The sequence below is a fragment of the Patagioenas fasciata genome, chromosome 3, assembly GCF_037038585.1.
Source record: "Patagioenas fasciata isolate bPatFas1 chromosome 3, bPatFas1.hap1, whole genome shotgun sequence".
Taxonomy (NCBI): Eukaryota; Metazoa; Chordata; class Aves; order Columbiformes; family Columbidae; genus Patagioenas; species Patagioenas fasciata.
This window is the reverse complement of record NC_092522.1, coordinates 29,226,107-29,253,311: the sequence shown is the minus strand read 5'-3', so window position 1 is coordinate 29,253,311 and position 27,205 is coordinate 29,226,107. Positions and strand designations below refer to the sequence as shown.

Below are 27,205 nucleotides of genomic sequence, written 5' to 3'. Positions count from 1 at the left end.
ACTGAGATAATCTAATGCCATCTGGGTTACCATGTGAATATCAAGTTAGAATATAGAGTATAAATAATTCTTTTTCAGTGCAAGTTTTAAAGATGACTGGCAAAATATTTCTCAAGGGTGCATGTCTGTCAGGAACATCTACTCGTGCTTATCTTATGTCTGACAGATTACTTGTTCTTTGATTCAGAAAATGAATGTTAACTTTTGCCCTCATGTTGAATGAAGAGCTTTAATCTTCACCAGGCTGCTTTTCTTTAAATTCTATTCAGGAGAGCCTTGTAAGTGTGCTAGGGTTTTTTAGTTATCTTTTTGACATTATTTCACTAATTTAATATTTAACTTTGAAGTTGTTTGTGTTAGTATTTTGCCGTTTTGTTTTGCCAAAACTGTCACATATATTTCACAGTAGAAGATTTTATAAATATCACTGGTCTAACTGAAAATCCAAACATTGTGAAGCTACTGTGGAACAGATTTTCGTTGAAAATCAAGTGAAAGGGATACCTTTATTTTCTCTGATTTATCTAAAATGTAGGAAGGGAAAAAAAACCCAACGTCTTCCCTGAAGGACTTTTGTCTGTTATACAGTTTACCAACTCTTAAGATTACTGAATCAATGAGATTACTTTTAAACTTGTTATTGGAGGGAAAGATTGTTCAACAATCTCAAAACAAATATTCAAACTGTGATATTAAAATAGTTCAAGAGTTTATGCTTTTTTTTTTCCTCTGCAAGTTGCCAGTGATTGTGAATGAAATGGATCAATTTCCTCGTGCATCTGTCCAGGCTTTACAATTACACAACAAGACTTGCTGTAGATGATTTTACTTAATGGAGGTCACAATAAAAATAATTCAGTTCATCTCATGAGTATTATTTGACTTCTGCTATGGCTCTGTTATTCCTACCAAGAGTCTAAACTTGCATGATACCAACACTTTTAAAGTTTTCCGTATATAGAGCTGTGTTATGGCTTCAAGATAATCAGGTTTAGAAATGGAATCAGGAATTGAATGTCTCTTGAATTTGCAGAAATTCTTGGCTTGCTAGGAAAAAATATTTTTTTAATAAAAATAAATCCTGCTTATTCATGTTTTCAGTATTATCAATGGTTTTGCACTGCCACTGAAAGCAGAACACAAACAGTTCCTTATGAAAGTTCTGATTCCCATGCATACTGCTAAGGGATTAGCTTTGTTTCATGCGCAGGTAAGCTTTTGCTTATTTTTAAGAGTGGTGGGGCCTTTTTGTATTTGCATTGAAACTAATGAAATTTGGAGCAGTGTATGTTATAATATCAATATTCCAAAATACTTGCAAATTCAGTCACGTTTTTTTTAAAGATCTTTCAAATCTTATGTCTAAATGTTAATTTTTGAGATAATGTTTAGCATATATTTAAAGTGAAAGAATGTAACAGTGAGTCAAAATCATGTCAACTGGAGCGGGAAGCTTTTTTTGCTTGCTAGTCTTGTCACACTTTAAGCTTCATTTAATCCCAGGACCTTTTTCTGCTATCATTTCCTTTACGTAACCTAAATGCTGTGTATAAAAGAACCTAGAGTATGGCCAGGTACTTATTTCAGAAGTGCTTTGTTATTTCTAAAACCATTCCAGTGATGGAGAGGCGGGTAGAATGTTAGATATAAATGGCAGAAACATATAGTAGCTCTCTGGATCAGCTAGAAATTATGTAGAACCGTGACATGCTGTCAGAATGCCGCAGTTCTGCATTTGGCTTCCATCCTTACACTTTGCACAGACGTTCAGCATTCTGTTTGAGGAATAATGTATATCCTTTCCAGACATATGGCACTTGAGTATTGAATACATTTGATGCAAACTTGCATGTAATTCTACTGTGGCTAATTAAAAACTTGCTTTGTTAACTTAGCTCACTAGTACAGCTCCTTATAGACTAAAGATACGAAGAAATGAGTTTCTAATTAAAGTGAAATTATTATGACTATAAAGCCTACAAACAGGATCAAGACAAGAGCTCAGTTAATTCCTAATTCTCCTATAAAATTTTAATTTAATTAAATCACTTGTCCTTGTGGTTTATTGCTATACAATAGGCTGCTCCATGGAATGAGTCAGTGATATGAAAGGGAGCAGTCGCTTGCTGAAGGTATTCTCATGGATAGATAAGTCCAGCAAGCTGTCCTTTTTCTGTGGTGTGTTTAATCCAGTTTGTCAGTACCTGAAAGGGTCCTGTAGCTGAAAGTAGCATTTAGTTTAACCAGGCTACTCAGCTGTCCCTTCATAAACCACCAGTGCCACATGCAGTTTCAGCCCCGTGTGTTTCTGGTTTTGGATTATCCTGAAGGTATAAATCAGCATTAAATCTGCTTTGCAGTCAGGAGTAGCCTGGTTGCTTTGTTGCTACAGTACAAGTTTAGTCTATCCTTAAGAGTTAAAGCCTTAAAGCTGAATTAAGTTTGAGCCTTTGTGTCTTTGAACAATAAAGCATTACTGTACCATATATATAAAATGGGATTTTATTGAGATTAATGTGTGACATTTGTTATTTTTTTAATCTACACATATGCATCCTTAGCCTAAGGGTAAATGAAATAAATGAGACATGTAATTACAGCATTATAATTTCCTGCTTTTGGATAACAGAATTTAAAAAAAATGGAAAGGTAATGCTTGTAATGCATCCTAAGTATTGAAACGTACATGTGTTACATGTAAATAACTTAAGCCTTTGCTTTATATGGTGACATGAAAAATACTGTGACTTGTTAAAATCAGTCTTAATGGAATCTAGTATCGTAACTACTGCAGTAATAGGGTTAGTGTATGATTTCTGTACTGGGCAGAGGGATGATTGCTGTGTTACTTAACAAAGTGCTAAGTAACTAAACAATCAGTAGTTACATAACATGTGATATCACAGCTTGGCCTGAGAAGACCCCTGGGCAGGAATCCCTTGAGGCTGGGAGAGCCGATGGCTTTACCAGCTTGTGCTTCCCCATTTGTGCCACTGGCACTGGGTGCTGCGGATGGGATGCTCAGCTGGACAGGTGCTGCCTGGTCCCTCCTGGCCATGGGATGCGTTAAAACTCTTTCACCTGGAATCTTACCAGTGGATCTTGTGTGTTGTAGATATCTAGTACTCGTGTGTGCTCAGTCAAACCTGTTTTAAACTTTTTTGATGGAAAGTGTGATCTTTCTTTAGCCCAGTATATATGTTTGATAATGATAGCTCTGAAGTACTTCCATTATAAGCTGTGATGTTTAGTTATGCTGCAATGTCTAAACAGTGTCTGTTTAACCTAAATAATCATATGACTTGTTCTAGCTCGCCTATTGTGTCGTACAGTTCCTGGAAAAAGATACAACTTTAACAGAGCCTGTAAGTGTTTTTCAACTGAATGTTCTTCTGTTTTTAATTTCAGCTAAATATTTCAGTGTAACTTGTTAGAATTGTATAGCATTGCTACCTGTGCTGTCTTGATTAATGATTAATAGATGGTTTTTGGAAAAAAAAATCTAGGACAGTTTTGAAGAAAACTGGATTTGCAAACCCAGAATTATCTCTAACCTGTGGCCAAGACAGAGCACAAATTTAAATAAAAGTTTGAACCACTAATATCATGTAAGTTACCTCATATGAGAAAGCATGTAACATGTGTATTCCCTCCTGAGAAGAACTAGAACTTCGTTATTTTTGGTGCTGATGGCTTGTACCTAGCCACTGCATAAAATTGAAATATTTCAGCGAATAAGCAATCCCGAAATAAAAGTTGGAAAGAATAAGAGCACTTTATTTAGACAGAAAGAACTCTGAAGTTCCAAATGTGATGTTTCTGTTCTGTCTCTTCAGTTACGGGGGTGCCTCTTGGCAGTTACCACACAGGTGCTGCAGGCAGCAGTGGCTTTTGCCAGGCTGAATCTCCTGTGATACACACTGACAGCTCAGCTTCCAGCTGGGTCAGCAGTGCTCCATGCGAGGGCTTCGGCAATGCCCCCGAACAAGAATGTAGGCTCGGGGCAGTGCGGCAGCTCATGGGCACATGGTGTCAGACCGGCTAGAACAGAAACTGGTTTTAGTTGGACAATCAGAAATATTTATGTTAGGGTTATGTTAATGTTTAAATACTTGATCCCTTTTTGTGACAGAAGAATGAAGTGCTTATGCAAAATACAATTTTTTCTATAAAGAAGAAGGATAAACAGCTTTGCGGAGACAACATAGATCTTCACCAGTCTTTCAGTGGAAGCTTGTTTTCTGCACAGCCACTGAAGTACTGATGTTCCTCATCAGAAGAAAAGTTATTCTGTAGGTGGTGGAAGCTGGTCAACCTTACTAATTTGACTTGTCTGCTTGGAACATCTTCTTTCCCCGTGCACTGCAGTGTTGCCAGCTACACTGGTCAATGAGCTTATTTTGTTGGATAGGGTGAGGAGGAAGGAATCGTGTAAGCCTTATTCCTTAAGCCAAGCAACAAAACAACCCAGGCTTTTTGACAGTTAAAGTTGACATGTGAGCAGAAAATGTCTAGTATCACATAAAAGCGTGGTAGATTGAATGAAGCTACAATGTGACAAAGTCAGAGCTTTCTGATGTGAATTTACAGAGCTGTGAAACAGGATCCAAGCCCAAGCTTTGAAGAAGGCAGGGCTTTTGAAGTAGGAGTGACATAGTGCAGTTCTGAGATTTCGTCTGGACTACAGTATATACAATTCTGGTTGCCTCTCAAATCAGTAAAGAGGAATTCAGAATGGGGAAGATACAAAAACTCGCTGCAGAGTCACTGCCTGTGCTTGCTTTGGTCCGTACTCTGTGTGTATAGTAAAATAGGCTTTATAAAGGAGTAAAAGTCAATAAGATAAGAAGTGAAGCTCTGAGAAACTTTCTGAAATGCTTCAAAAGTAAATGTTAAAATTTTGAGCAATCGATGAGACAGCATTTGGAAATTTTTTTGGCTTTAGGTCAAGTAATATTTTAAGAACTCCATCAGAAGGCTGTCTTCATGGGTACCTTACTGTTATTTTTCTGACAGGAATTGTCATTCAGGGTCAATTTAGAGGACATTCAATCCAAGCTCTTGTAACTATGGTAGTCTGCCTTAGGTCAGGCCTGATGTTTGCAGAGCTGACAAGAAGAGTTTGTTACCTAACCCTGCTAAGTGCAGTGGCCTTTACACTGAAGAAGTCAGGCTCAACATGTAGACCTTGTACATAAGAAATGTCTTCTAGCAGGTGCCTGCTGTTGTAAGTCAACTTTGTGGGAGTTTTGCAGCTCAGGGCGAATTATTAATCTTAAGGGTTTTCTTTAGGAAGAGCAGCAGGAATTCAGATCTGCATTTCTGTTGAATATTTCTTTGAATAAAATTTTTGAACATAAATGTGCATGTACCAGCTTTTTAATAGGAAAGCGTAGTCAAACTAGAAACTGATACTCTCTGAGGAGCAAGCAAGAGATATCTTGTTGGGATCTGCACTGTTATACTCAGAACATGCCATTTCTTTATCAAGTTGAGAATATGAGTCTATGTAGTGAAGTACATTCAACACTCTTAAACTAGCAAGTGCTGGAGACTGGACTCTTCCAACTAACTCTTTTATGATTTTGAGACTGGTAAATTCATGCTCCAGTTTGGGAGGTTCTCACAGCTTTTCTTTGGGCAAATACGCTTCTCTGAATTTTTTTTGCTTACTTGCATTGTTCTGGGGGAAGGGAAGGTGTCAGCAGAATGAGCTATTATTTCTGTTAAATGTTCAGGCTTGTTCTTTAAAAATACAAAATCTCAATAGTATATAACTGAGTGCTTCAGTTACAAGCTAATTGACAGAAAATGGCCCTAGGTTTAAAATGTATTTACATAGACTACTTTAAATTGTGAAGCTAGAGTATAAATTGGTGCCAGTCTGACTCCTGGAGGCTGGAACAGAAGCAGGTGAGTGAAGGACTCCCCAGACCAGGTAATTCCCCCCACTGAAATGGGGGAGGCTTAAAACTTGTTGCCCCTGTCACTGTGCCACGTGCCCCAGCTCCTTTGCTCCATCTGTGGAGGCGGGAGGGAGCTCGGCCTTTGGGAGCCGGGCTGCAAAATTGTCACCTGCGTGAGCCCATCCAGACCTTCTGCTCCTTCAGCACCTGCCAGATGATTGTGCCACTGTATTCAGCACTGGTGAGGCTGCACCTTGAAAACTGTGTTCAGTTTTGGGCCACTCATCATAAAAGGACATTGAGGTGCTGGAGAGAGTTCAGAGGAGGGTGATGAGGCTGGTGAGGGGTCTGGAGCACAAGTCTGATGAGGAACAGCTGAGGGAACTGGAGCTGTTCAGCCTGGAGAAAAGGAGGCTGAGGGGAGACCTTATCGCTGTCTGCAACTGCCTGAAAGGAGGCTGTAGCATGGAGGGGGTTGGGCTCTTCTCCAAAGTAGCAGGTGACAGGATGAGAGGAAATGGGCTCAATGTGCACCAGGGAGGTTCAGATTGGATATTAGGAAAAAATTCGTGACAGAAAGGGTTGTCGGGCACTGGAACGGGCTGCCCAGGGCAGTGCTGGAATCACCATCCCTGGAGGTGTTTGAAAGGTGTTTAGACGAGGTTCTTAGAGACACGGTTTAGTGCTAGAGTTAGGTTATGGTTGGACTCAGTGATTCTGAGGGTCTCATCCAACTGTCATCATTCTATGATGGTCTTTAGTGTTTCAGCTGTCTGTAGCATTCAGCCATCTGGGTAGAACCATGTGGTTGAGAATCTCTAAGGGATCAGTTCTTTCCATGTAACCTACTTTATTTTGTGGATTTGAGCATGGGAGTTCACCAGCTGCCTGAGATTTCTGCATTTGCTCTGTGTCATTTGAAGTGACATTCAGTTTTGTAGTAGCAAGATATGTCTGTATCCTAGGATAAAGACTTGTGAGCACTTAAAATCATATTAACTTTTTCCCTGGAAAGTCACTTTTGATAGTACACATAGTTGTGAATAAAACAGACAGCTGGGAACCTGGAAAAAAAAAAATCAGCTTGGCAAAAGTCAAATATGGAAGGTATTCAAATAGTTGAGAAAGCTTACCCTTGGATATGATCAATTAGGTGCTGTTGTATCATAAAAATAGAGATCTCTTCTTCAGAATTAAAGTTTATAAGGCTCTGAGAATGTTTCTGCTTCCGAAACACCCAGTTACAGCTTTTTTTTTTTATTTATTTTTAACCAGCATTAATTTTGTAATTTTGCTGCCGTGTCAGATGTTTGTTTCTAGGAAACAGGCCTCCAGCCTTTCTTTGTTGTGTGGTTTTTCCCCCCCTTTTCCTCTTGGGGGCTGTACTTTCTAATTAAGTTTCCTGAAGGATTTTTTCCAGTCTTGTGTAAGATAGTTTCCAATGTAGATACCGGAATGCATTTTCTCTGTAAGTTCACTTTTTTTTTTGGTAGTTTCCAGTCTTTAGCATTTCAAATTCTAGAAAAAAATAGAAGTGGTAGAGGCTGTGGTTCCTCGTAGTCAGTGCACACCACTTGCTCTTGGCTTCAAACCTTGATGCCAAGACAGGTGCTCCCCAAAGTATGGATGAGTAAAAGGCAAAAAAATATTGTGGGGAATCTCGCTACAGGGGAGTTAACTTCATTTTCTGATGCTTTGATGTTATCAACATCCTATCAGTTAATGTGTGCAGTGGCATGGGAGCAGAGTGTGAATGGATAATCAAAGAAATTAGGGTCTAAATTATTCTGATAGCCTAAACAAGATAAATATTTAAATGAGACAGCACAGTATTTATTTTTGGTGGAACTACATCTAGCTGTATTTAGTTTGCTTTTCCTTAACCCAATGAAAAATAGTACTTTTTTTCTTTTCTTTAATCTCATCAAATATATAATGGAAACTTTTTTCTGCTTTAACTTGTGTTTTTAATACAGGTAATCAGAGGATTGCTCAAATTTTGGCCAAAAACTTGCAGTCAGAAAGAGGTTGGTTTTGTCTCTTGTTTCTGGCGTTTGCTGTGATATAAAATGTAGTGCGGGCTCTGCTGGGCTTTTCAGGAGACTTTGCAGGAAAACTTGCAGTTCTTGAAGCTTCTTGAGGTGCTCATCTTTGTCATGCAACTCAATGCAACTGCTTTATATGTCTGTTCTTAATATGGTGTTACTATGTTAAAATTATATTAAAAGTTGCATTCTAATTAAGATATTGTCTGGAGAAACAATTTTTCAAGGTGAGAAGTATCTTAGGAGATACGGAGCAGGTAGGAGGTGGTCATCTGCAATGTGACACAGACTTGGCAATTGAGATACTGAGTAAGTGTCTGGTAAAGAATACATACATTCTTTTGCTGTTATATAAAAATAACTTCCAATGGTCTTTGGGAAATGCTTTTTCCTTGTTTCTTCTATGTAGTTAAAATGAGTATAAAAATCAGGAGTCTGATTTATGCCACCAGATCCCACCCTTCCAGCTCTTTAGAAGTGAGGTCCCTTAACATTGTTGTCCCCGTTTGTGAGTAGTGTTGAATTTTTCTGTGCCACGTACCTTGTGTTCTGCTGGTTGTAATTTAAAACGGGAATTAACTATTTATCACTTCAAAAGCTACCTTGGAGATCTCGGATAATGGTAACCTCTGCAGCCATTCTTGAAGAAATAAAATGTTCTAGGATTTTTTTTTAACTGTAAAAAACCATGTTCTGCAGAAAAAGTTCTGTGAAGTGTTTAGAGCAGGCACACAAAAGAAGAAATCCAAGATGAGAGCAGTAACCTGGTCACTGAAACTGATGATTGGCTTCTTTCAGGCTGCAAAAAACCTGGGCTATCTAATGCATTGTAATTACAGACAGTGTTCCTTGCGGGAGTCATGACTGATGTATAAGCTGTATTTTAATTGATTCTGGTTACGGTGGCAATATCAAACATTCTTACACTTCTTGATATATTTCTTTTATACAAACAGGTAATGTTTTTAGGTGAAATTGAAGAAATCTTAGATGTAATAGAACCGACGCAGTTCAAAAAAATAGAAGAACCTTTATTTAAGCAAATATCCAAGTGTGTGTCAAGTTCACATTTTCAGGTAACAAAAAAAAAAAATATATATATATATAAAATATCACTTGTAGTAATTTATTTTGTGGCTGCTGACCCCTAAACTGTGTATTTCAGGTTGCAGAAAGAGCTTTGTACTTCTGGAATAATGAATATATTCTTAGCCTGATTGAGGAGAATATTGATAAAATTCTACCAATTATGTTTGGCAGTTTATACAAGATCTCCAAAGAACACTGGAATCCGTATGTAACATTTAACTTTATCTGTAGTACTATAAATAAGTCGTCCACTGTTTCAGATTTGTATTTTAAGCTTGTAAATATGACTTCATTTTTACTTAAATCTGATGAAATCAATGAGATTATGGGTGCTAAAACAGATGTAATTTTCAGCTGTCTGTATTGTTATGATGGAGACCTGGAATTTATTGTAAAAGTATGAGGAAATCGGATGATGGTCTTCATACTATAATCACATTTAATCTTATGCGTTAGTTAAAAATGCAAATTAATACTACTTAAAGCAAAACAATTTGCAGGGGATGCTTCTGCTGCAGTTATGCTTTAAGTAGTAAAGTTAAGTCCTTTACTACTTCAGATGAATAAAATTCTGTCAGTGTCTTTGGAAGTAGTTACTGCTGCCTGGTGAAGTAAGGGGGAAAGATACAATTGGAGAAGAGCAATGCCTACCACTATGAAGGGTGGTAGGAATGACAAATGAGTGACTATTTCATTTTATATATAATGCCACAAGTTAAATATTATTATTTCTACATCATGTTTGAAAACAGCAGTAACTACATTGAAATACTAGGGAGCAAAGTTTGCTTGTCTCCACCATCCTGAATTCAAGGTGCAAATCAGTTTGCAGAAAGTAAAGCTCACACAAAAGTCAAGATAGGCAGGAGCTTCCTGCAGTGTTTCAGTAAATCCAGTGTCCTGTTCCAAGCCCTCAGAAGCTCTGAAATGGTTCTGAGTTTATCTAGATGGTACGTCTGGTTGCAAATGTATCAGCTGAGACGGAATATAAATTTTGGAGAACTAGTTCTTGGAGCATGAATAGTACTTCGAACCTCAACCAATTTGCAAGATGTCCCCCTCTCTCTTGCAGTAGAAGTGAAAGCCACAGGCTAACTATAGGGGCACAAAATTTAACCCTTTGGTTTTAAATTGGAGGGCAGAGAAATGGGCTTATATCCCTCTAGCTGTTTGATGTGGACTTAACTACTTGCTCAAAATCCAGCTTTTCCTCTCAGAAAATCAAAATCCCAAATAAGCTTTCATCTTCAAACCATGTGAAAGTCAGCGTTCAAAAAAAAAAAAAAAAAAAAAAAGAGGTGCATAGACAGGTGAAGTGTATGGTGTGTTTTGGCTGAGCATGAGGCCTCTGACCAACAGTGCTACAGTGGACAGAGTGGACGCAAGAGGCAAACTTGGTCCTTTGGTTACTTTGTAGGTTTTTCTTTTTGCTCATTTTCAAGGCCACAAGACTGCAGGGCAGCCCTGCCCCACAGCCCTAGTCAGGGCTGCTGTGTGAAGGGGAGCTGCCAGTCAGGGGAAAGATGGGGATGACATTTTACCTGCTTTTTAAATTAGTGTTGAGCTTAATGAAAGGCACCTTTAAAATATTTAATTGTATTGCTATTTCTGTGTCTACTTGAGAGTGGGCTTAAAGGAGATACCTTAAATATTGTTTAACTTATTGAAATATGAGTGCCTTCACAAAAATTAGAGTAACACCGAACATGGAAATACAGCCAATCATTTAAGACACAGCCAGTGTTGCTCAAGCTGTTCAGCTTCTTAAAGCAACTGAGATACTGGAAACTGTTGTCTGATGTTCTCAGTTCAGTTCTCTAGTGGGGTATATGCAGTGAAGTATCTGCTGCCCACAAATGCTTCTGGTAGAGCTTTTAGTAGCTGTATTGAACCACACACCTGTGGTTCTTCTGCTGCACTCTTTTGCCCAGTCTTGAAGCTATTAGCCAAAAGTTTATTCTTCTAGATTCTCACATTTCATTACTCAAACCTTAAATTGTTTTTAAACTTGCCTTATTAAATGTTAACATAAATGAATGGCTTTGTAGTACAGCCACAGTACTACTATGTCCTGTGCAATTACAAGAGTTAGGAATTTAATTAGACATTTCAAAAAATGTTTAAATATGCATTTTATTAATTTACAAAGGACATTATAGTAAAGGATTTTGTGTCAGAAAGTCACTGACCTTACAGTAGTATCTTAAATAAGAAGCTCGGAGTTTAAAAAATAAAGAACGCTTTTTTACTGAAGTTAATTTTGTGTTAAGTAATTCTAATGGTTTTGTTCCTTCTGTTCTAGAACTATAGTGGCACTGGTATATAATGTGCTGAAAACCCTGATGGAAATGAATGGCAAGCTCTTTGATGAACTTACAAGCTCATATAAAGCAGAAAGGCAAAGGTACTGGTATTTTTCTTCCAAATGCATGTTGATGACTACAGATCTAAAAATGTACCAACTGAAAAGAAACAACTTAACTCTTGTGGCTGTGGGGTTCTGTAGTGGAAATGCTCAGCACATGCTGGCTCTGGGTGCCACTCAAGTACGCAGCACATATGCAGGTGTGGGGCAGCGCTGGGGTGGAAGCTGAAGACCGTGGAGGCGGCAGAATGTGGCAGCGCTGGGTTAACGGTTGGACTTGATGATCCTAAAGGTCTTTTCCAACCAAAACGATTCTATGAAGGCCACATCCCCTTGTCCTGCATGGGAAAACTGGGCTCAGCTGCTGCGAGGGGCCACCTGGTGCGGGCTCTGCTGCTTTGGGGGTGTTGTCCGAAGGAAGCTGAGCTGGAGAATCTCTCACGGCTGCTCAGCTAAAACTTCTGGTATCCTACCAAGCAGGACGGTTGAAGGGGAAGCAGGGCACACGTTATCCTGAGCCAGCTGAGACCCCATGCTGTGTCTCCTATCAATAGTTGTGCTTCTCTTCCCCAAAAGATACTTGGTCCCTTAAGTTGTTTGCATGTGATAAAGAACCTCCTTAGAATTGCAGTCATCTGTACAGAGCCACACGACAACAGTTGTCTGAGTTTGCTGGAGCAAAGTTGCAGTTTTACCACTAACCGTTACCAATTTGTATGCTCGCTTTTTAACAGAGGAAACTGTAATTGCCTGTAAAAGTAGCTTTGGAGACAAACTAGATGTAAATCGTGGTTGTTAATTAACTGCATCTCCACATTACACTTAAAACACATCTGAAATTGATATTTCACTCTGTTTTACAGAGAGAAAAAGAAGGAATTGGAACGTGAAGAGTTGTGGAGAAAGCTGGAGGAGTTAAAGCTTAAGAAGGCTATGGTAGAAAAACAGAACAGCACTCACAATGTGCTAAATGCACACAATACAAGTGCCAAATAAAAGAAATTACCACCTCTACTCGGCAGACATACTTTTTTGTACCCTTTTGAAATGCATAAGGATTTGCAAAAGAAACCTCATCAGTATAATAGAAACAGCCATTTTTTTTCTCTGGCAAATGTAAAGATTTGAATTTAAATACAGCAGTTAAGTGATGTCATTACCACAGCATATTGTAAATTTGTCTAATTATTGATATACTGTCACTTCCAATGTTTCATAGAACTGAATTATCATTGTTAATGAGTGAAATCATTACGGGAGTGGTGAGAATTATGACTTGAATTTTTGATTGTGTTGCACATAGGTGGTATAGTTTGCTATGTACATTTTTTTTCCTTGTTTTATATGTGCTTTTCACATCGCTGCATACTTTGGTTAAGATTATAGAAAGGCTTCTAGTTGTGCTGTATTTTCTCAAATAAAACCAAGGTACATTACCAGTAACTTGGGATATTCACAGTATGTGCCCCTTACAGCACTGAGATGAACTTGGCTGTGGTGCTGTCCTTGGATTCAGATTTAACACTCACCTTGGAATGAGGTCCAACAGGCTGGGGTGGTCCATGTGTCTGACCTACCACTTGGTGAGTGCCTCTACCCCATTCTCGCTGCCTTTTGGTCCTGGGCTGCTTAGAGATTTCCTCCAGCTGCAGCTGAGGATGGAGCTTCCTCCAGAGAGCCCATCAATGATGCTCCTCATCAGCCCAAGGATGCCCTGCAGAGTAGTGCAGGTCTCCTGGAGACCATCATGGATGTTTCTGCATTAGTTTTAGCATCTCATTGACTGAAGAATAAGACCAAAATTGGGATGATTTTTTCTTTTTTTTTTTTTTTAAAAAGGAGGGAAGGATGTGAAGAAAGAGTTCCTTGTTTTATTTGAAGAAAATACAGTCTGTTTCTTAAAGGTGAAAAGTTGACAATAGAAGTCTTGTCTGTTTACTTGATCAAGTATTTTTCACATCTTTTATCAGAGTACCATTCCAATCTCTTAAATTGCAGTCGTGTGGAAAACTTTTGTAATGAAAGATCTTTGGGGAATTGAGCAGCATTCAATAAAGTCTTTATGTTTGTATTTAGTGCTGTATATCACATCTTTGTGTTTATAAAGACCAGGAGAACTAGAATGGCTTTAACAACCAACCTTTTAACCGCACACGTGTCTGAATAACATGTGGCTTTTCAGCGAGTGGCAGAAGTGCAGGAGGCACAGGCTGCTGGGGTTTCATTTTTGCCAGCAGGGCAGAAGCTCCATTTGGCTCTGTGTGGTACAAGCAGGTGCTGGTCAGAACTCCTGAGGCAGGTGTGTGTCCTGGGCTTGTCTTAACCTATTGCTTGGCTGGTTTTCTGACTTCACCCAGTTTCCTGAGTGGGGGGAAATCTTTACTGTGCTGTTTCAGCTGCCTTTATTACAGTTTTTTTGTTACTTCATTTTCTTTGTCTCCCAAGTAGTTGTGTTTCACAGAGAAAATGGGAATAACACTGCCTGAAGTGATTTCCACTAGCTCTGTCTGATCAAAACCAAGAAGTTGCTCCTCTCTACATGTCAGTTTTACATGAAAAGGCTACATAATCAGCTCACCGAAGTAGATTCTGCCTTGGTAAGTAGCTGCCCAAAATTTTTTTGGGGAAAAAATCCTTCACTTTTCATAGTGTTTCTTGAAGTCTTGAAACCAGATGTTGAATACCCTGGGGCCTGCACAGGTGTGCTCTGCCAGCTCAGGATGGAGATCACTGTCACACAGACACAGCTTACCTCAGTTTAGTATTTTAGTGTATTTTTTTCCAGAGAAGAATAAAACCCTCAATTTAAGATATAAAATATTTTCAGCTGCTCTAAAGTCTGGAGGAAATAAATTATACAGACATTAGTGAATCTAACACCTTGCAATGGTACAAAGAACAAGTTGTAGTTGTTACAAGTTGTTAAAGAATTTACAAATATGGACATCAAGAATGAGTAATAGAAAAACAACACTAGCTGTAAGAGGCTATTTCCAACAAATTGTGCAACACTTTGCTATTAGCATCACTCCTATAAACAGACATACAAAAGAAAGGTTTCTTGGCTGGCATCAGGTGGCCTCCTCCAGTAACAATGTTTCCTTATAAAACAAAAAATCTTGATAGCTGAGATGTAGTGGCTGAAGTTGATAAGTATGGGAATTGCTTTGGGGAAAAAAAAAGTACATAGAGCAGAAGGAAGTGCATTCTTTATTTAACCACACCTCTTACTTAGCCTAGAGCTGGGGCGAAGTTGTCTTCCAGCTCACCTTCTCTGGCCTCATTAGCAAAAAAAAGAAGAAAAATACAGTAGGATGCATTGGTACCTGATCAAGTTGTTCTTTCTAAATATTTTTGTAAAATCAAAGAAAAAGGTGCTGTAATATCATTTGGTAAAGGAACACTTGGGTGTTTCTTTGACAGGGAGGAGTTCAGCACTCAGCTGTCTCTGTACCTATGCTTTTGCTCTGGAAATCAGCTGGAAGTAGTAAATTTTGTTCTACAATGCCTCTTTAGAAGGCAAAAAAAGAACGAGAGGGTACTTTTGATATACTTACTGTTCTTATTAATACTCTGTTGGTAGAGGATGGAAGAAGGAAATACCATTTGGCATGCTTCTTTGCTTGCAACAAAGCCTACAGAGCAAACACGGAGTGGCGCGCTGCTCCTGTCGCCTCCACAAGTCTCATTTGGGCATCTAGACTAATAAAGGACTTATAAGGAAGAAAAAGACGACACCACCGCAGCACAGTTCATTAGCACGCATTCTCTATATAATAGAGAAGCACATTTAAATGCCAGGCTGATGAAAGACTGTTTCGTACTTCCTTAGCAAAGACTTGCGGAAAGAGGGAAGAGCAGCAGCCTCAGACAGACTTTGAAATCTGCCATCAGCTCAGCAGCCCAGGTATAGAGCTGAGTTTACTGATTGAGTTAGACTGATCAGGAATAGATTTTTGGTTTTCACCTTATCTTCTTGCTCTAATGCTCCTACCTAGACCACCTCCTGTACAGCACCAGCTGAATCTGGGAGCAGGTAGTTTCAATGAATGTACACAATATCTTATTTGAAGTATTTTTTTTTTTAATATTGAAGTCACTGTATTTTAAATCAAAAATGACATGTAATAGACTTCCAGTGTATTTTAACCTGTACTTTGGAGAGGGGAGGCCAGGCTATTCTGTTGAGTGCTTTACCTTCCGTTCCACTCAACAGCATCGAGGAATTAACTGTGACGGCAGCAGATGCAGGTCACAGCTCATGTGAAAGTTCAATGGTCTCCTGTTCTGAGATGCATTCAAACACCATCCATTTTTTAGAGCTGAACCCTTACAGTGCTGATGTTCTGAACATGAGAGAATTGTCTCCTTCTCCCTTGGTCCCCTCATACATTGAGGTAAGCTTGTTAAATTTAGAATAGAAAAGCATGAGTTAGTTAGACCTGTCCTAGAGTTAGCTACTTTCTGAAGTTCAAAGGCCAGCTCAATAGTCTGTTCCTCCAGTCATTGTTTTTCCTGAAGAAAACATATCTGGTTGGCATCTTCAGTTGCTGTGTGGCTGATCAAAGTTTATTCCAGTTACTTTCTGTCCCTTCTGTTATGAATAGTTAAAAGACAGTCAGTCTCAGTTTATGTGGTTCATTGCTTGACTCTTCCTCTTCAGATGTCTCTTTCGAATTTTGATCATCCACTTAACGCTTAACTTAGCAAAGTCTGCTGCTTTAAACAGAGCCAAAAAGATACCACAAAGAAGAGCAATCGTGTTCCAGGGATTTGCTGTGATGATCTGAAAGAGATTAAAGATATATGCTGAGTCAGATGAGGGGAATAATATTAGACCTAGTCAGTAACAATTCCATTTTTCAAAGTGAAGGGTTTTGCAGCTGCTCCTTTCTGCTGCAGAGGTGGCCTGTGGTGCCTTCTCCACACATCTGCCTCACACCATGGTTTTTCTGATGCCTTCTGTCAGGAAGAAACCACTCTCTACCAGGTGTGAAATTTTTTAGACTATTTCAGGTTATTGGATTGTTTAAAACTTTAGAGATACAGTTAAACTGCTAATTTTAAGATTATGGATTTAATTTACCATATTATTTAAAGATTTACAAAAATAAGCAGCTCAGAGCAGCAGCTACTGGAAGGCTTTAACAAGACAGCATTGTAAGGCTAAACCAAGTTTTGACAGTGGGAACTGTTTCTGTAGACCTACAGCAAGTATTTTATGTTTCTATTTTTAACTACATTTTATTCAAGAGTAGTTAAGTTTCTCTGTAGTTTGCAATTCTCACACCTCTAGGTACAAGGATGACTTCTAGGATCTCAGATGAAGCAAGCAGAGCTAGGCTCAGGCAGCAATGCAGTAGCACACCGCTCTGAGGGTCAGCATGAGTGCAGTGTCTCCAGGTCACCACCCCAACCAGCACAGCCATGACAAGCAGGAGTATGAAGGACCAACTCTTGACCTGCACGCTCTGCATTTGCACTCCCATTTTGGGCAAGACTACAAGAACATTGTGGATGTTGTTGGTGATTTTGGTTGTCAGGTAGGGCCATTTTAAATGCAAAAATCTTAAACAGATTGTCTTTGCACACTTTGCAGTTCTGCATTTTTCTGGGGAGGGCAAATGTACCTGACATTCTCCCTTCGAACACCAGATAAACAAGATCTAGCTCACATGCTTGAAACACATGTACCCACAATGCACACCTGCACAGCTTTGAAGTGCTCCAGTAACTGAGTGGTTTTGTCTGGCACATCATACACCTCTGACTGCAGAATAGGAAATGGCCTCAAGTTGCACCAGGGGAGGTTTAGATTGGATATTAGGAAAAATTTCTTCACAGAAAGGGTTGTCAGGCATTGGAACAGGCTGCCCAAGGAAGTGGTGGAGTCACCATCCCTGGAGGGGTTTAAAAGGTGTTCAGATGAGGTTCTTAGGGACATGGTTTAATGCTAGACTTGATGTTTCTGAGGGTTTCTTCCAACCGAAATGATTATGATTCTATACTGAACTACATTTTTCAAGTGCTTTTTCTGCATTTGATTGCAGTACCAAATTCTCATCAAATAAGGGATAAAAAAACTGCACTAGTTAGTTATTTTTATTATTCTGATTTAAGCCTAGATTTCTTACTTGTCACTAAAGGCATTAAATCAAAAGCACACTTATTTAAGCAGAAAGTTCAGACTTGACCTTAAGCTACACTTCACTAGAACACAGGGGATGTGCTGCTTCTTAACTATGTGCACCTCTAGCTGCAAACAGAATGCTCCAAGCCAAGGAAAAGCATCAAATGGTCTTGACCTCTGCAGAACACACATTACTGGATATAAGGAGGAGCTTAGACTGAAATTTTAGAAGTAACCTCACTCTTCCTCTGAATTTCTGCTAGGAGTGAGGTAACAGGCTTGCGCGCGCACACACACACACACACACACACAAAAACCATGAGTATGTACAAGCAGCCAGTGATTTGAAAAGGGACTGGCGTTACTCACATCTTGAACAGTCTGGATAAATGGATCTTTCCATTCAAACACCACAAAAAACAGCTGGTCACTTCTCAGTTTAGTTCTCTGGTCAATATAGTTAACCACGCTAGTCTGGAGAGAGGAAAATAAAAACATGCAGGTTACTTTCTTCAGTAGTGTAATGAGTCATCTGTACAACAGAAAAGGCTTGTAAGAAGAAGAAAACAGCAGACTGTTCAGAGACTCGGCCTTCCTCTACCTGGAAAAGGAGGCTACCACAGTTTCTTCCACCTGTCTCATGTTCATATTCTTTTTCTGTTTTTTACTTAGTGAAACACTGCAATACCATTTTTACACTGGTATTCAGGGCCTTTATTATGTCACATAGGTTTTCCCTTTCAAGGGGGGAAATAACATTTCCAGTGTTCATTTGCATGGAGTAAAACATCATTTGGAAAGTCCTCATGAATAAATAATAAGCTACTTTATATTTACCAGAGAACTTCACAATGGTAGCAGGAAGACTTTAAAAAAAATAACCAAAAAAACAGTTGTAGGATAAAGCAGAAGATGCTAGCAAGTGCAGAATGAAAACAGAAGGGAAGGAAGCCCAGATGTTAACAAAACCATACTTCCCAATACCGCCCATTAACCAGGTTACCGTTTTAAACTAGCACTGACTGGCAGAGAGCTTCAGCGCAATTCCACCAGTTTAGGGTACCAGCTTGATGTTACAGCCACATGAAACCATTGTCTTAAGACATCAGGTCTCAGAAGAACATTTATCATGTAACACACCCCCAGCTCAGAGGGGAACTACAGGGGTTTGTACACAGACAGTCACACCAATCTGTACCACCCCTGAGCCACTAGGAGACAATATAAACCACTCACAGCCAGGCAGTTATGGAACAGGAAAACACCCAGAGTTGCAGCTGAAAACATGATGGAAGAACCGCTCCCTTCTCCAGCCCTCAAAGGAGTATTTACATCATGGTGAGTGCACAGGGGTGTCCTGCTGCTCTTCCTACACTGGTTTAACAATGTACTGGAAGTAATCCAGCAGTACTGTAACTTCATTTCAGGATTGTGACAGGAACTATAGCTATGAAAACAGACATTGTATTACCTACCACAGAAATCTAGTTTCTTTACAAATACTTCATGATTTCTATCAGCCATCTCCACACACCCTGCCTGACCTGATTTTAGGCTGCCAACACAAAAAAGCGGGAGCTAGAACACTCGTGTGTCCATCCAGAGCACGTGGGAGCTTCACCACCTCATGTTTTCTGGTCAAACACCTTTACTGCAGGGTTACCCCATACTTCTACAGCTCATTTAATAATTGCAGCATACCATCACTCCAACTACACTCATTAGAGAAAAGTGTGCACCAGGAAGCACACAGTACACAAAGCTAAATGAAGGCAGTCAGCAGACTGACTGACTCTGGTAGTTGACCTAATATTTGTATCCACCTTTCTGGTATGCTGTCTCCCACCTTTTAGATTTGAAAGGCTAATGGACTTCCTTATGCAATTTGATGAGACACTGTCAAACAAAGCAAGTACAATTTATGGCTGAGCTATTTCAACTTCTACTGTATTGTTAAGAGGGATCTGTAATCCAAAATTCATATTCGTACTGACTCCTAGTTCCTAGGTTGGTGTTTTGTTTTGTTTTTTAATCAAACACACCTCACAAAACCAAATAAGCCCAACACAGCATTCATCTACCCAGATGATCAGAGTCATAACTGCTGGACTAAATGGATGTTCATGGTCACAAAAAGCTCAGCTTTTTCTGAGTTTCAGTCAGCCTTTTGTTTCCACTTCACACCATGTTAGACTTGGGCACACAAAAGATGACTTCCAAAAGTGCTACACTAGTAAGTACCAAATGGCAAGTGATACAGAGCTGTAGGCAATGTGGGATAGATAGACAACTGCTGTTAGCATATCCATGGCAGCAGCTGACTGATGCATCCTTTCCTCCAAACTAAGGCATAGCTTGGGACTTGCACAGATTTGGGCTTTGCCTCCTCCAGTGAAGCAGGAGGGTACCCACCTCAGTCACAGCTCTGCTCTTCCCATAAGGCCCTAACTGTGAAAATTAAAAATCAGGGAACTGAAGATTCTGCATCATTTTAATCTCCACAAAGTACTCTTTTCAAGTGTACAGTACACTAAGAGACCATGTTGCCTCTGAAACACATACTGTCTGAAAAAGATTTCTCTTAATATTCTCATTTCTCATCACCAACAAGACACTCTATCCCCAACCAACACTGGGAGCAAGATAAACTCAAAACACAATTAGTCTCCTGTCCATTAGTGTGAACAGCACAGGAATGAAAGTCAAACTCATTTAATCTCTGGCTAAGTTTGCATCTTCTACCTGTGTATTTTCTAGTTTTAAATGATGCAAGAAGTTAAGTTACTCCATTTTTCTAAAGATACTCAACAGATAAAAATCCGAGTCCCCATCAAAAAGCAGACAGGAGAATGCTACAAAGGATAAAAGGCTTATGTTTACCGCTTCATCCTCACATCAGCCCTTGTGGTAACCTAAAAACTACCTCTTTCCTATACCAGCTATTATTTAGACAATTCCTTTGGCAGTTGTTCCACATCTTTAACTAAAGACAGCTGTGTTAGCATTTCTATGTCCGTCTCTTTGGACCCTTACCTCAGACTACAGCTGTCACAGCGTATTCAAGCCCTGGACTTTCTCGCCTCCCCATTAGGGGATGTTTACCTGAGATGTCTCACTAAGTCCTACCGACAGCCGCACGCATCAAGACATTTATGCATTTACAGAACCTCTCCCTGTTAAGAAAGGATGCAGTTGTACAGCCAAAACTGCTCAGTGGCAAGTGGCATAATAGATGCAAAGAAACAAAAGAAACGAACAAAAAAAACCTCACAGGCCCCAAAAAACTCTTCCTGATGTTTTTCTTTTTTTACCTCTTGTTTGAATTCAACAGTCTCACTACCATCTTCTTCTTTTGTTTTCACCAAGGACATCTTGACCCAAGTTCGAAAGCCTCCGGAAAACTTCCAGCTGGAGTATGAACTTTCACAGTCCTTCATAAACTCTGCTTTTTCTGGACTAAAGGAAAAAGACCATTACATTACTGACCGAGCTCAGAGCGGTATCTGAGCGCTGTACGCAGGAGAATGTCAGACCTACAGGCACTTCAAAATGCATTTGCAATTCCTTTTATGTTTCAGCTGCTAAAATTCAGCATACCTAAAATGTTTTGAGTACTTATGTTTTGATTAATGGCACCACTTGCACTCATGTGTTCTTAATCACAGAAGACTCACCTGGTGCCCCACCACCCTAGATTTCTGCCTGCCCCCAGGACTGCTCTGCCTTATAGGGGAGCTTGGTTCTGCTCATCTGTCATCTCTGGGACAGAAAGGAGCAGAGCCAGGACCACAGGAAACAATTCACCACAATGCTAGAAAGCAAGAGATGGAAGGAACAGCCTAGAGGCAGGGCAGGCTTCTCAGCCCATTGCTGGGATGCAAATAAACTGGTTGCAATGCAGACATACTTAAAATGCTTTGCAATTTACATTCAGTGTATTCCTGCTATTGTGGAAACACTGTACCTTTGGTGTAAGGCTCCCACCTTCAATAACATGGCTTTTTTCCCAAATGCAATCACAGATATTTGTAGCCCCAGAACAGCAGGATTACTTTGTATCCTTTTTTTTAATACAGCTACCATAACCCATTTTAAGGCTTCCAATACCTCTCATGTAGCAATGAGTAGGTAATGAGGCAACTCTAAGGCATATCTGGTCTCCATCCTTTCTCTACCTACTGCACATGACACAATGAATTAGCCAGGCTATTTACTTGGAGCTCCTCAGTACTACGATTTTAGCTACTTCCATGTCATCTCTATGAAATAAGCCTGGCTCTGCAGCTGCTTTTTCAACAAGGTTTCATTTGAAATGAAGGGGTAGACCACCGTGATGAGTCATAAATCATTAAAAGCACAGGCTGTATCTTTATCTGTTTGTTACATTAGGTGCTTGATTAGTGATCCCACCAGGGTGGCAGTGCATGTCCTTAACGCCCTCAAGGAAGATGGAAGCAAAGCATCAGAACAAAGCCGATCGCCTGACTGCTACTCACCATGAAAAAAAATGACACTGGGAGACCTAATGAGACAATGATTTCCTCCCCCTTCGGTATGTGGGTACAGCAGCAACTGATGGAACAGCACGGAAGAGCATGGGGGCTTTGCCACCCAGAGGAACAAATAAAATTAGCACTCTACAGGCCAGTCATATGTGTAATGCCTGACTAAAGCCAGCATCGTAGGAAAGCTTTCCAAACCAACATGGAAAATCGAAGCAGGAAGTTACGACACAGAGCTGAACGTTACAGCCACAACTTACATGGTGAACAGAGAGCAGTAGTATATTTTGCCTTTGACAGTAATTGTAGCCTTGAAAAAGATGAATAATATCTTAGGAGAAGCTGTGGAGAAGTGATCTGAGAAGGCATCTCCCTGCATGTGCCCATAATCCAGATCACTGCCAGTGAGCCAGGAAAAATAAAAAGCAGTGGGTGGAATAGGGCAGGGAGAGCAGAGAGTCACAAGGTTTGTACAATTCATAGCAAATAGCAAATAAAGCATCTTAAAAACCGCACACAGCTAAGTGAACACAAGACAGGCAAGGGATTTTAAGATGAGTAATTTTCCAGGCAGTTTATTTTAATTCCCTCTTCACCCCAAAGACAGACAACATACGAAGGTTACATATTAATTCATTTTATTTTGTTCTTCTGCCTATGATACTGCCCTTTAGCCAGATGGTAAGATTCCTGGAATACTCTGCAGCAGGCTCTCCCAGGATATTAATTGTACCTCAAGATCATGCAAAAATTTCTCCATCACAGCAGAGAAAAAGAAGTGCAAGAGGCCACTGTCTCACTCAGGTGAGCCACAAAGCCCCGCTTTCCCCACAGCCAGTGCTCTCTGGTGACCAGACTGTATGGTACCAAAAATCTCAACCCTTCTATGTTATCATTGATTTCTCTGCACACAGCAATCCACACCAGAGACATGAATGTGGAGTTCTGTTCAGACCCTTAAATAATCTCTGATCTGTTCAGACTGGTATTCATCATCTCACATGGCTGTAAGTTATTTTACATGCTACACTAACAGTAGCTTTGTCAATACTATGTTCAAGAGGATTTTCTTCTTAAACCCATGTATTATACTAATGACAGTTTAGGAAAGGAACTTGTATTTTTAACTACACTTTTTTGGTAATTTGCAAGGGTTTCATTATTTTCTTCCTTCCAATTAATATGGTACAGACAGTAGCTGCCACTGTCGTAAAAAAATTTTAAAAAGCCAGTGGCAGTATCCCTCCAACTCACAGGCCAAAAATAGCACACAGTCCAGCAGTGTTCTGTGATGGCCAGAACAAAACTAGCATGCAGTGCCAGTCTCATGTAGTCTGTGGACTCAATTTTAACCCAGGAGCAACAGAGAATAAAACCCCTGACAGAAACAGGTGTATCTTGAGTCCTCACCACTTGCTATGCCTTGAAAAATCGCTTAAAGATACAAGTTCCCAGATGCTATTTTTATTATTGCTGACACTTGCAGCAGCATTCACTGATACAATTATTGCCATTTAAAGCAAAAGTGAGCTGCATATAATCCTGCCTACACAGGAACTGTGGTGCAGATACAGCAGGACTCTTCTCGCCAGTTTCAAGGGAGTTTGGATTGTGATTTAAGATGATGGAATACCCTGCACATGTATCTTACAGCAGTCTGCCTGCCCAGCCCAACATAAGCTGTTTGCAGCCATGGAAAAAAAAAAGGTATAGGTAATTATGATATCTCATCAGTTTTAGCATATATCTCAACATCTTTAATAACACCTCACATTAATTGCTGGACACAGTGCTAATAATATGCTCTCATAATCAGTGAGACACTTTGTCAGAAGAAGTAGTTAACAGCAGCAAGTAACTGAAGTTTTTAGAGGCTGCATGGAAGGGCAAAACTTGCATTGTCAATACACAACAGTTTCTACAGACATCTTAGTCCAGACTTCCCATCAACTATATTTAGCAACCGCTGATGAACTGGAAATCATTTCTATTTTCTTTTCTGCTGGAAGTTGGACAGAACGAGTATATTCCACAAATGCATGTGGTTTCACATGCACTTCATAGTCAGGAGAAAACAAACCTTGAAGCTGCCCTGAGCCTGTCCAGTTGATGCCACAGGACACCAGGACAGCAAGACACAAGGCTGAGCAAGACAAGCCATACAATTTGTACCAAGCTTTGAAGAATGCTACGAAAGAAACTCAACTGGCTTCTGGTGCACAACTGGTTCTGTTACTGTATTTCACCTAGACATGCAGATCGTTTACTACTGAGTTTAAAGGCCTACGTACCTTTGCCAATTTTACCATCATCTGGGTTAGTTCAAAACCAGTTTTAACTCACATTCCTACCACCTGCTGCAAAGAGGCAGAAAGGATGCGGTCCCAAACAGACACCACCATTTCCTACCTTTTCACTTTGCTGCAAACATAACCCAGGCTCAGCCTTTGCTCTCGTGCCTTCCAACAGTGAGACAAGGCAGCTTCTCTAGGGACAACACGACATTCCCCCATTGCTTCGGGGATTGATTCTGCCACCTAACCAGTTTGACCTGGCAAACTGGAGGCAAGAGGCTGCGATCCAGGTTTCTCCAAGGCAGCCTACAGATGGTTCTTACTTGTTCGCCTACACTGGCACAAACATAGCCTTGAAACTAGAACCTTTGTAATACTGTTTATTGCTGCTTTGCACTTCTAACCTGCCTTTGCACAACATGTGGCACAAGCATTTGGGCCAGCAGCATGCAGACATGCAGCTTGATTGCAGAAGTACTTAAGTAGTATATGCTTTAACTTGGGAAGAAACAGCTCTTTAAAATGGCTTATCTGCACATTGGTACACTAAGCACAGAAATGTGGCTTCCAAGACTGGAGTATGCTCAGACCAAGCTGTGTCTTGGCAAGTTGGCTCATTCTGCAAAGAGGCAGGAACCAGATGCAACACAACTGTGCCTTCTGCTCTGTGTTTCACCAGAGTTGCTCTCAGACAGTGCTCATGTCTTGCAGTATACACAGACACAGCTGTGCACCTTGCTGGTATCGGTCGCACTGTACATACCACTAACTGCAGCACAAGCCACAAAAACTGTGAAAAATCAACACAGAAGGAACAAGTAGCACCCTCTACATCGATACTCTTAACCGGTATTTTCTCACCCTGAAATGTCAATGCCTAATATACCTAAAACACTAGGATTTTATGAAGTTCAGTTATAGAAAGTACTTAATGACTTAAGTTCTCCTTCACTGAGCTAGAAATACTTTTGTAAAGAGCAACTTCAGATAATTGGTCTTTGCCCACCCAGAGATACTGCAACTGAACACTTCCAGTCTTTGCTCCATCTGACAAGCACCAATATGATCATGTCCAAGCCTCCACAAATGCTTTGTTATGATAAAATCTGTTACTTCTCTTCCGCTCCCTCAACTAATTTTGTTCTGCATATGGCCTTGTGACTAATATATCTTGTCTAGCTTTTCATCTGGACCACAGAGAGAAGAACAGAACTCAAATTTAAATAAAACAAAAATCAAACAGTACGGAATTCATTCTCACAAGGTGGGAAAAAGGGTAAGGCATTCAAGAAAGTTCAAGGCAATTCCACTTCTTGTTAAAACTGGAAGAAGGCTGATGAATAATTCCAATGGCACCAATGTCAAACCAATATGAAGCAATTCTGAAAACCCCATCTATGAAATTACATCATGCTGTAGAATCTTACATAAAGCTAGTAATACAAAGCAATACAGTTAATCTTTCAACGAAATCACAACAAATCAATCTAGGGATCTGATCTTCACAGTAATTGCTTAAAAAAAAAAAAAAAAGTAAAAGCTTCAGAAACATTAATGTTCTCAGTGCACTTCCTGAGCTCACTTTGCAGGATAGCACACTTCCTGATCACCCAAACCAACAACAGCAGGAAGCCAGCACAAGCTTCAAACTTACAGAAAATGCAGCAACAAGTGGCTGAGGCATAACTGAAGGGCAGTTTTGTCACTGAAAAAGTCCTCACTTCACTTTCTAAAAAGTAATATTAGTAACCTAAGACATGAAAGAGTATCAGTGTAACCCAAACATGGAAGAAAAAAAAAAAAAGCCTGTCTGATTTTCACTTATAAACCCTGCTTTCACTAGTATTGTTGTAGCAAGTTCAATGCAATTACAGGCTCATCCCTTTCCATACCTGTTGATGAACTCCTGGAAAGAAGAAAACAGAAGGTAGTCGATTGCACTAAAATCTTGGTCTGTTCCATTTAAATGAAACTGCAAAAACACCAGTTCCTTTTTCTTCACATCACGAGGGCCTTGAACAACCAAAGCATACTTCTGTAAGCAGACAGAGAGGTGGTGAGAGTAGCGAGGGAGTTCTCATTTCCTGTTCATTAATTTGCCACCTGGCACTAATACTCTATAGAAATCTAATACAGAGCAAGATTTTCTTGGCCATGACGAAGTACGCATCTATTAAAATATCTAACAAGAACGCAAACTGAATCTCTCCTTTTAGTTTAAAAATGAAGTCCTTATATCAAGATTTTGTAGTTTTCTAAGAAATCTGCTTTCGTTCTACCACAGTCAAAGCCCTGCAACCTGCATTCTGGACAATCAAAACTGTTTTGAGCACTACAGTCTGAAACATTTCAGCTCTTGATATTAAACAAGTTGATGTGGAAAACATCAGGCTTCTCTTTGAGAAAGAGGAACAGATTCACAGCCCACAGCACCTCAAGTTAAGCTGCTTAAAGGAAACACAGAAATAAAATAAAAATGCTAGCAGGTAGAATACAACTTCAAGTAGTGCAGGCATGATACAGAACAGCAAGCTGCTGCTTGCAGAAGGACTCGGCCAATTTGAATAGGGCTGAGAGGTCCAGAGGTCTCTGCCTCAGTGCCTCTCCATTCCACTGCAGGACTAGAGCCTATGGGATCAGCAAGCTTCTAAATAAATCTACCATGCAGCATAAAATGTAGGTTCTTAGTCTGTTAAAACATTCAAAAAGAGCATATTCGTGGCAGAAATTAAATTAGACTTGCACCTAGATACTACTTTCAAATATACTAAGGAGCTGCTTCCCAAAAAGAAATGTTGACTAGACGAAGCATTCAGAGAAAAAAGCTGACCAAAACAGGTACCTAGATAGTTTGTTAATGTTTAGTTTCCTTAA

General features: G+C 39.8%; 2 protein-coding genes across 9 annotated transcripts in view; one reads left to right on the top strand and one right to left on the bottom strand.

Annotated features, from left to right (window-relative positions):
* The window catches only part of PPP2R5A (protein phosphatase 2 regulatory subunit B'alpha), a 47,656-nt gene extending 34,176 nt beyond the window's left edge, over positions 1 to 13,480 (top strand). The window contains exons 7-13 of the mRNA XM_065835566.2: positions 1,102 to 1,210; positions 3,312 to 3,365; positions 7,883 to 7,933; positions 8,908 to 9,027; positions 9,117 to 9,244; positions 11,343 to 11,444; positions 12,269 to 13,480. Of these exons, the coding sequence (XP_065691638.1) occupies positions 1,102 to 1,210; positions 3,312 to 3,365; positions 7,883 to 7,933; positions 8,908 to 9,027; positions 9,117 to 9,244; positions 11,343 to 11,444; positions 12,269 to 12,401 (697 nt within the window). The 3' untranslated portion in view covers positions 12,402 to 13,480. The remainder of the gene's footprint in view (positions 1 to 1,101; positions 1,211 to 3,311; positions 3,366 to 7,882; positions 7,934 to 8,907; positions 9,028 to 9,116; positions 9,245 to 11,342; positions 11,445 to 12,268) is intronic.
* A 678-nt stretch (positions 13,481 to 14,158) lies between these two features.
* Positions 14,159 to 27,205, bottom strand: part of PACC1 (proton activated chloride channel 1) — a 91,853-nt gene continuing 78,806 nt past the window's right edge. For all 8 annotated transcript variants that reach the window (XM_071806004.1, XM_071806000.1, XM_071806002.1 and 5 more), the window contains 4 exons: positions 26,224 to 26,366; positions 20,847 to 20,991; positions 17,905 to 18,009; positions 14,159 to 16,191 (listed from right to left, as the gene is read on the bottom strand). In XM_071806004.1, the coding sequence (XP_071662105.1) occupies positions 16,030 to 16,191; positions 17,905 to 18,009; positions 20,847 to 20,991; positions 26,224 to 26,366 (555 nt within the window). In that variant the 3' untranslated portion in view covers positions 14,159 to 16,029. The remainder of the gene's footprint in view (positions 16,192 to 17,904; positions 18,010 to 20,846; positions 20,992 to 26,223; positions 26,367 to 27,205) is intronic.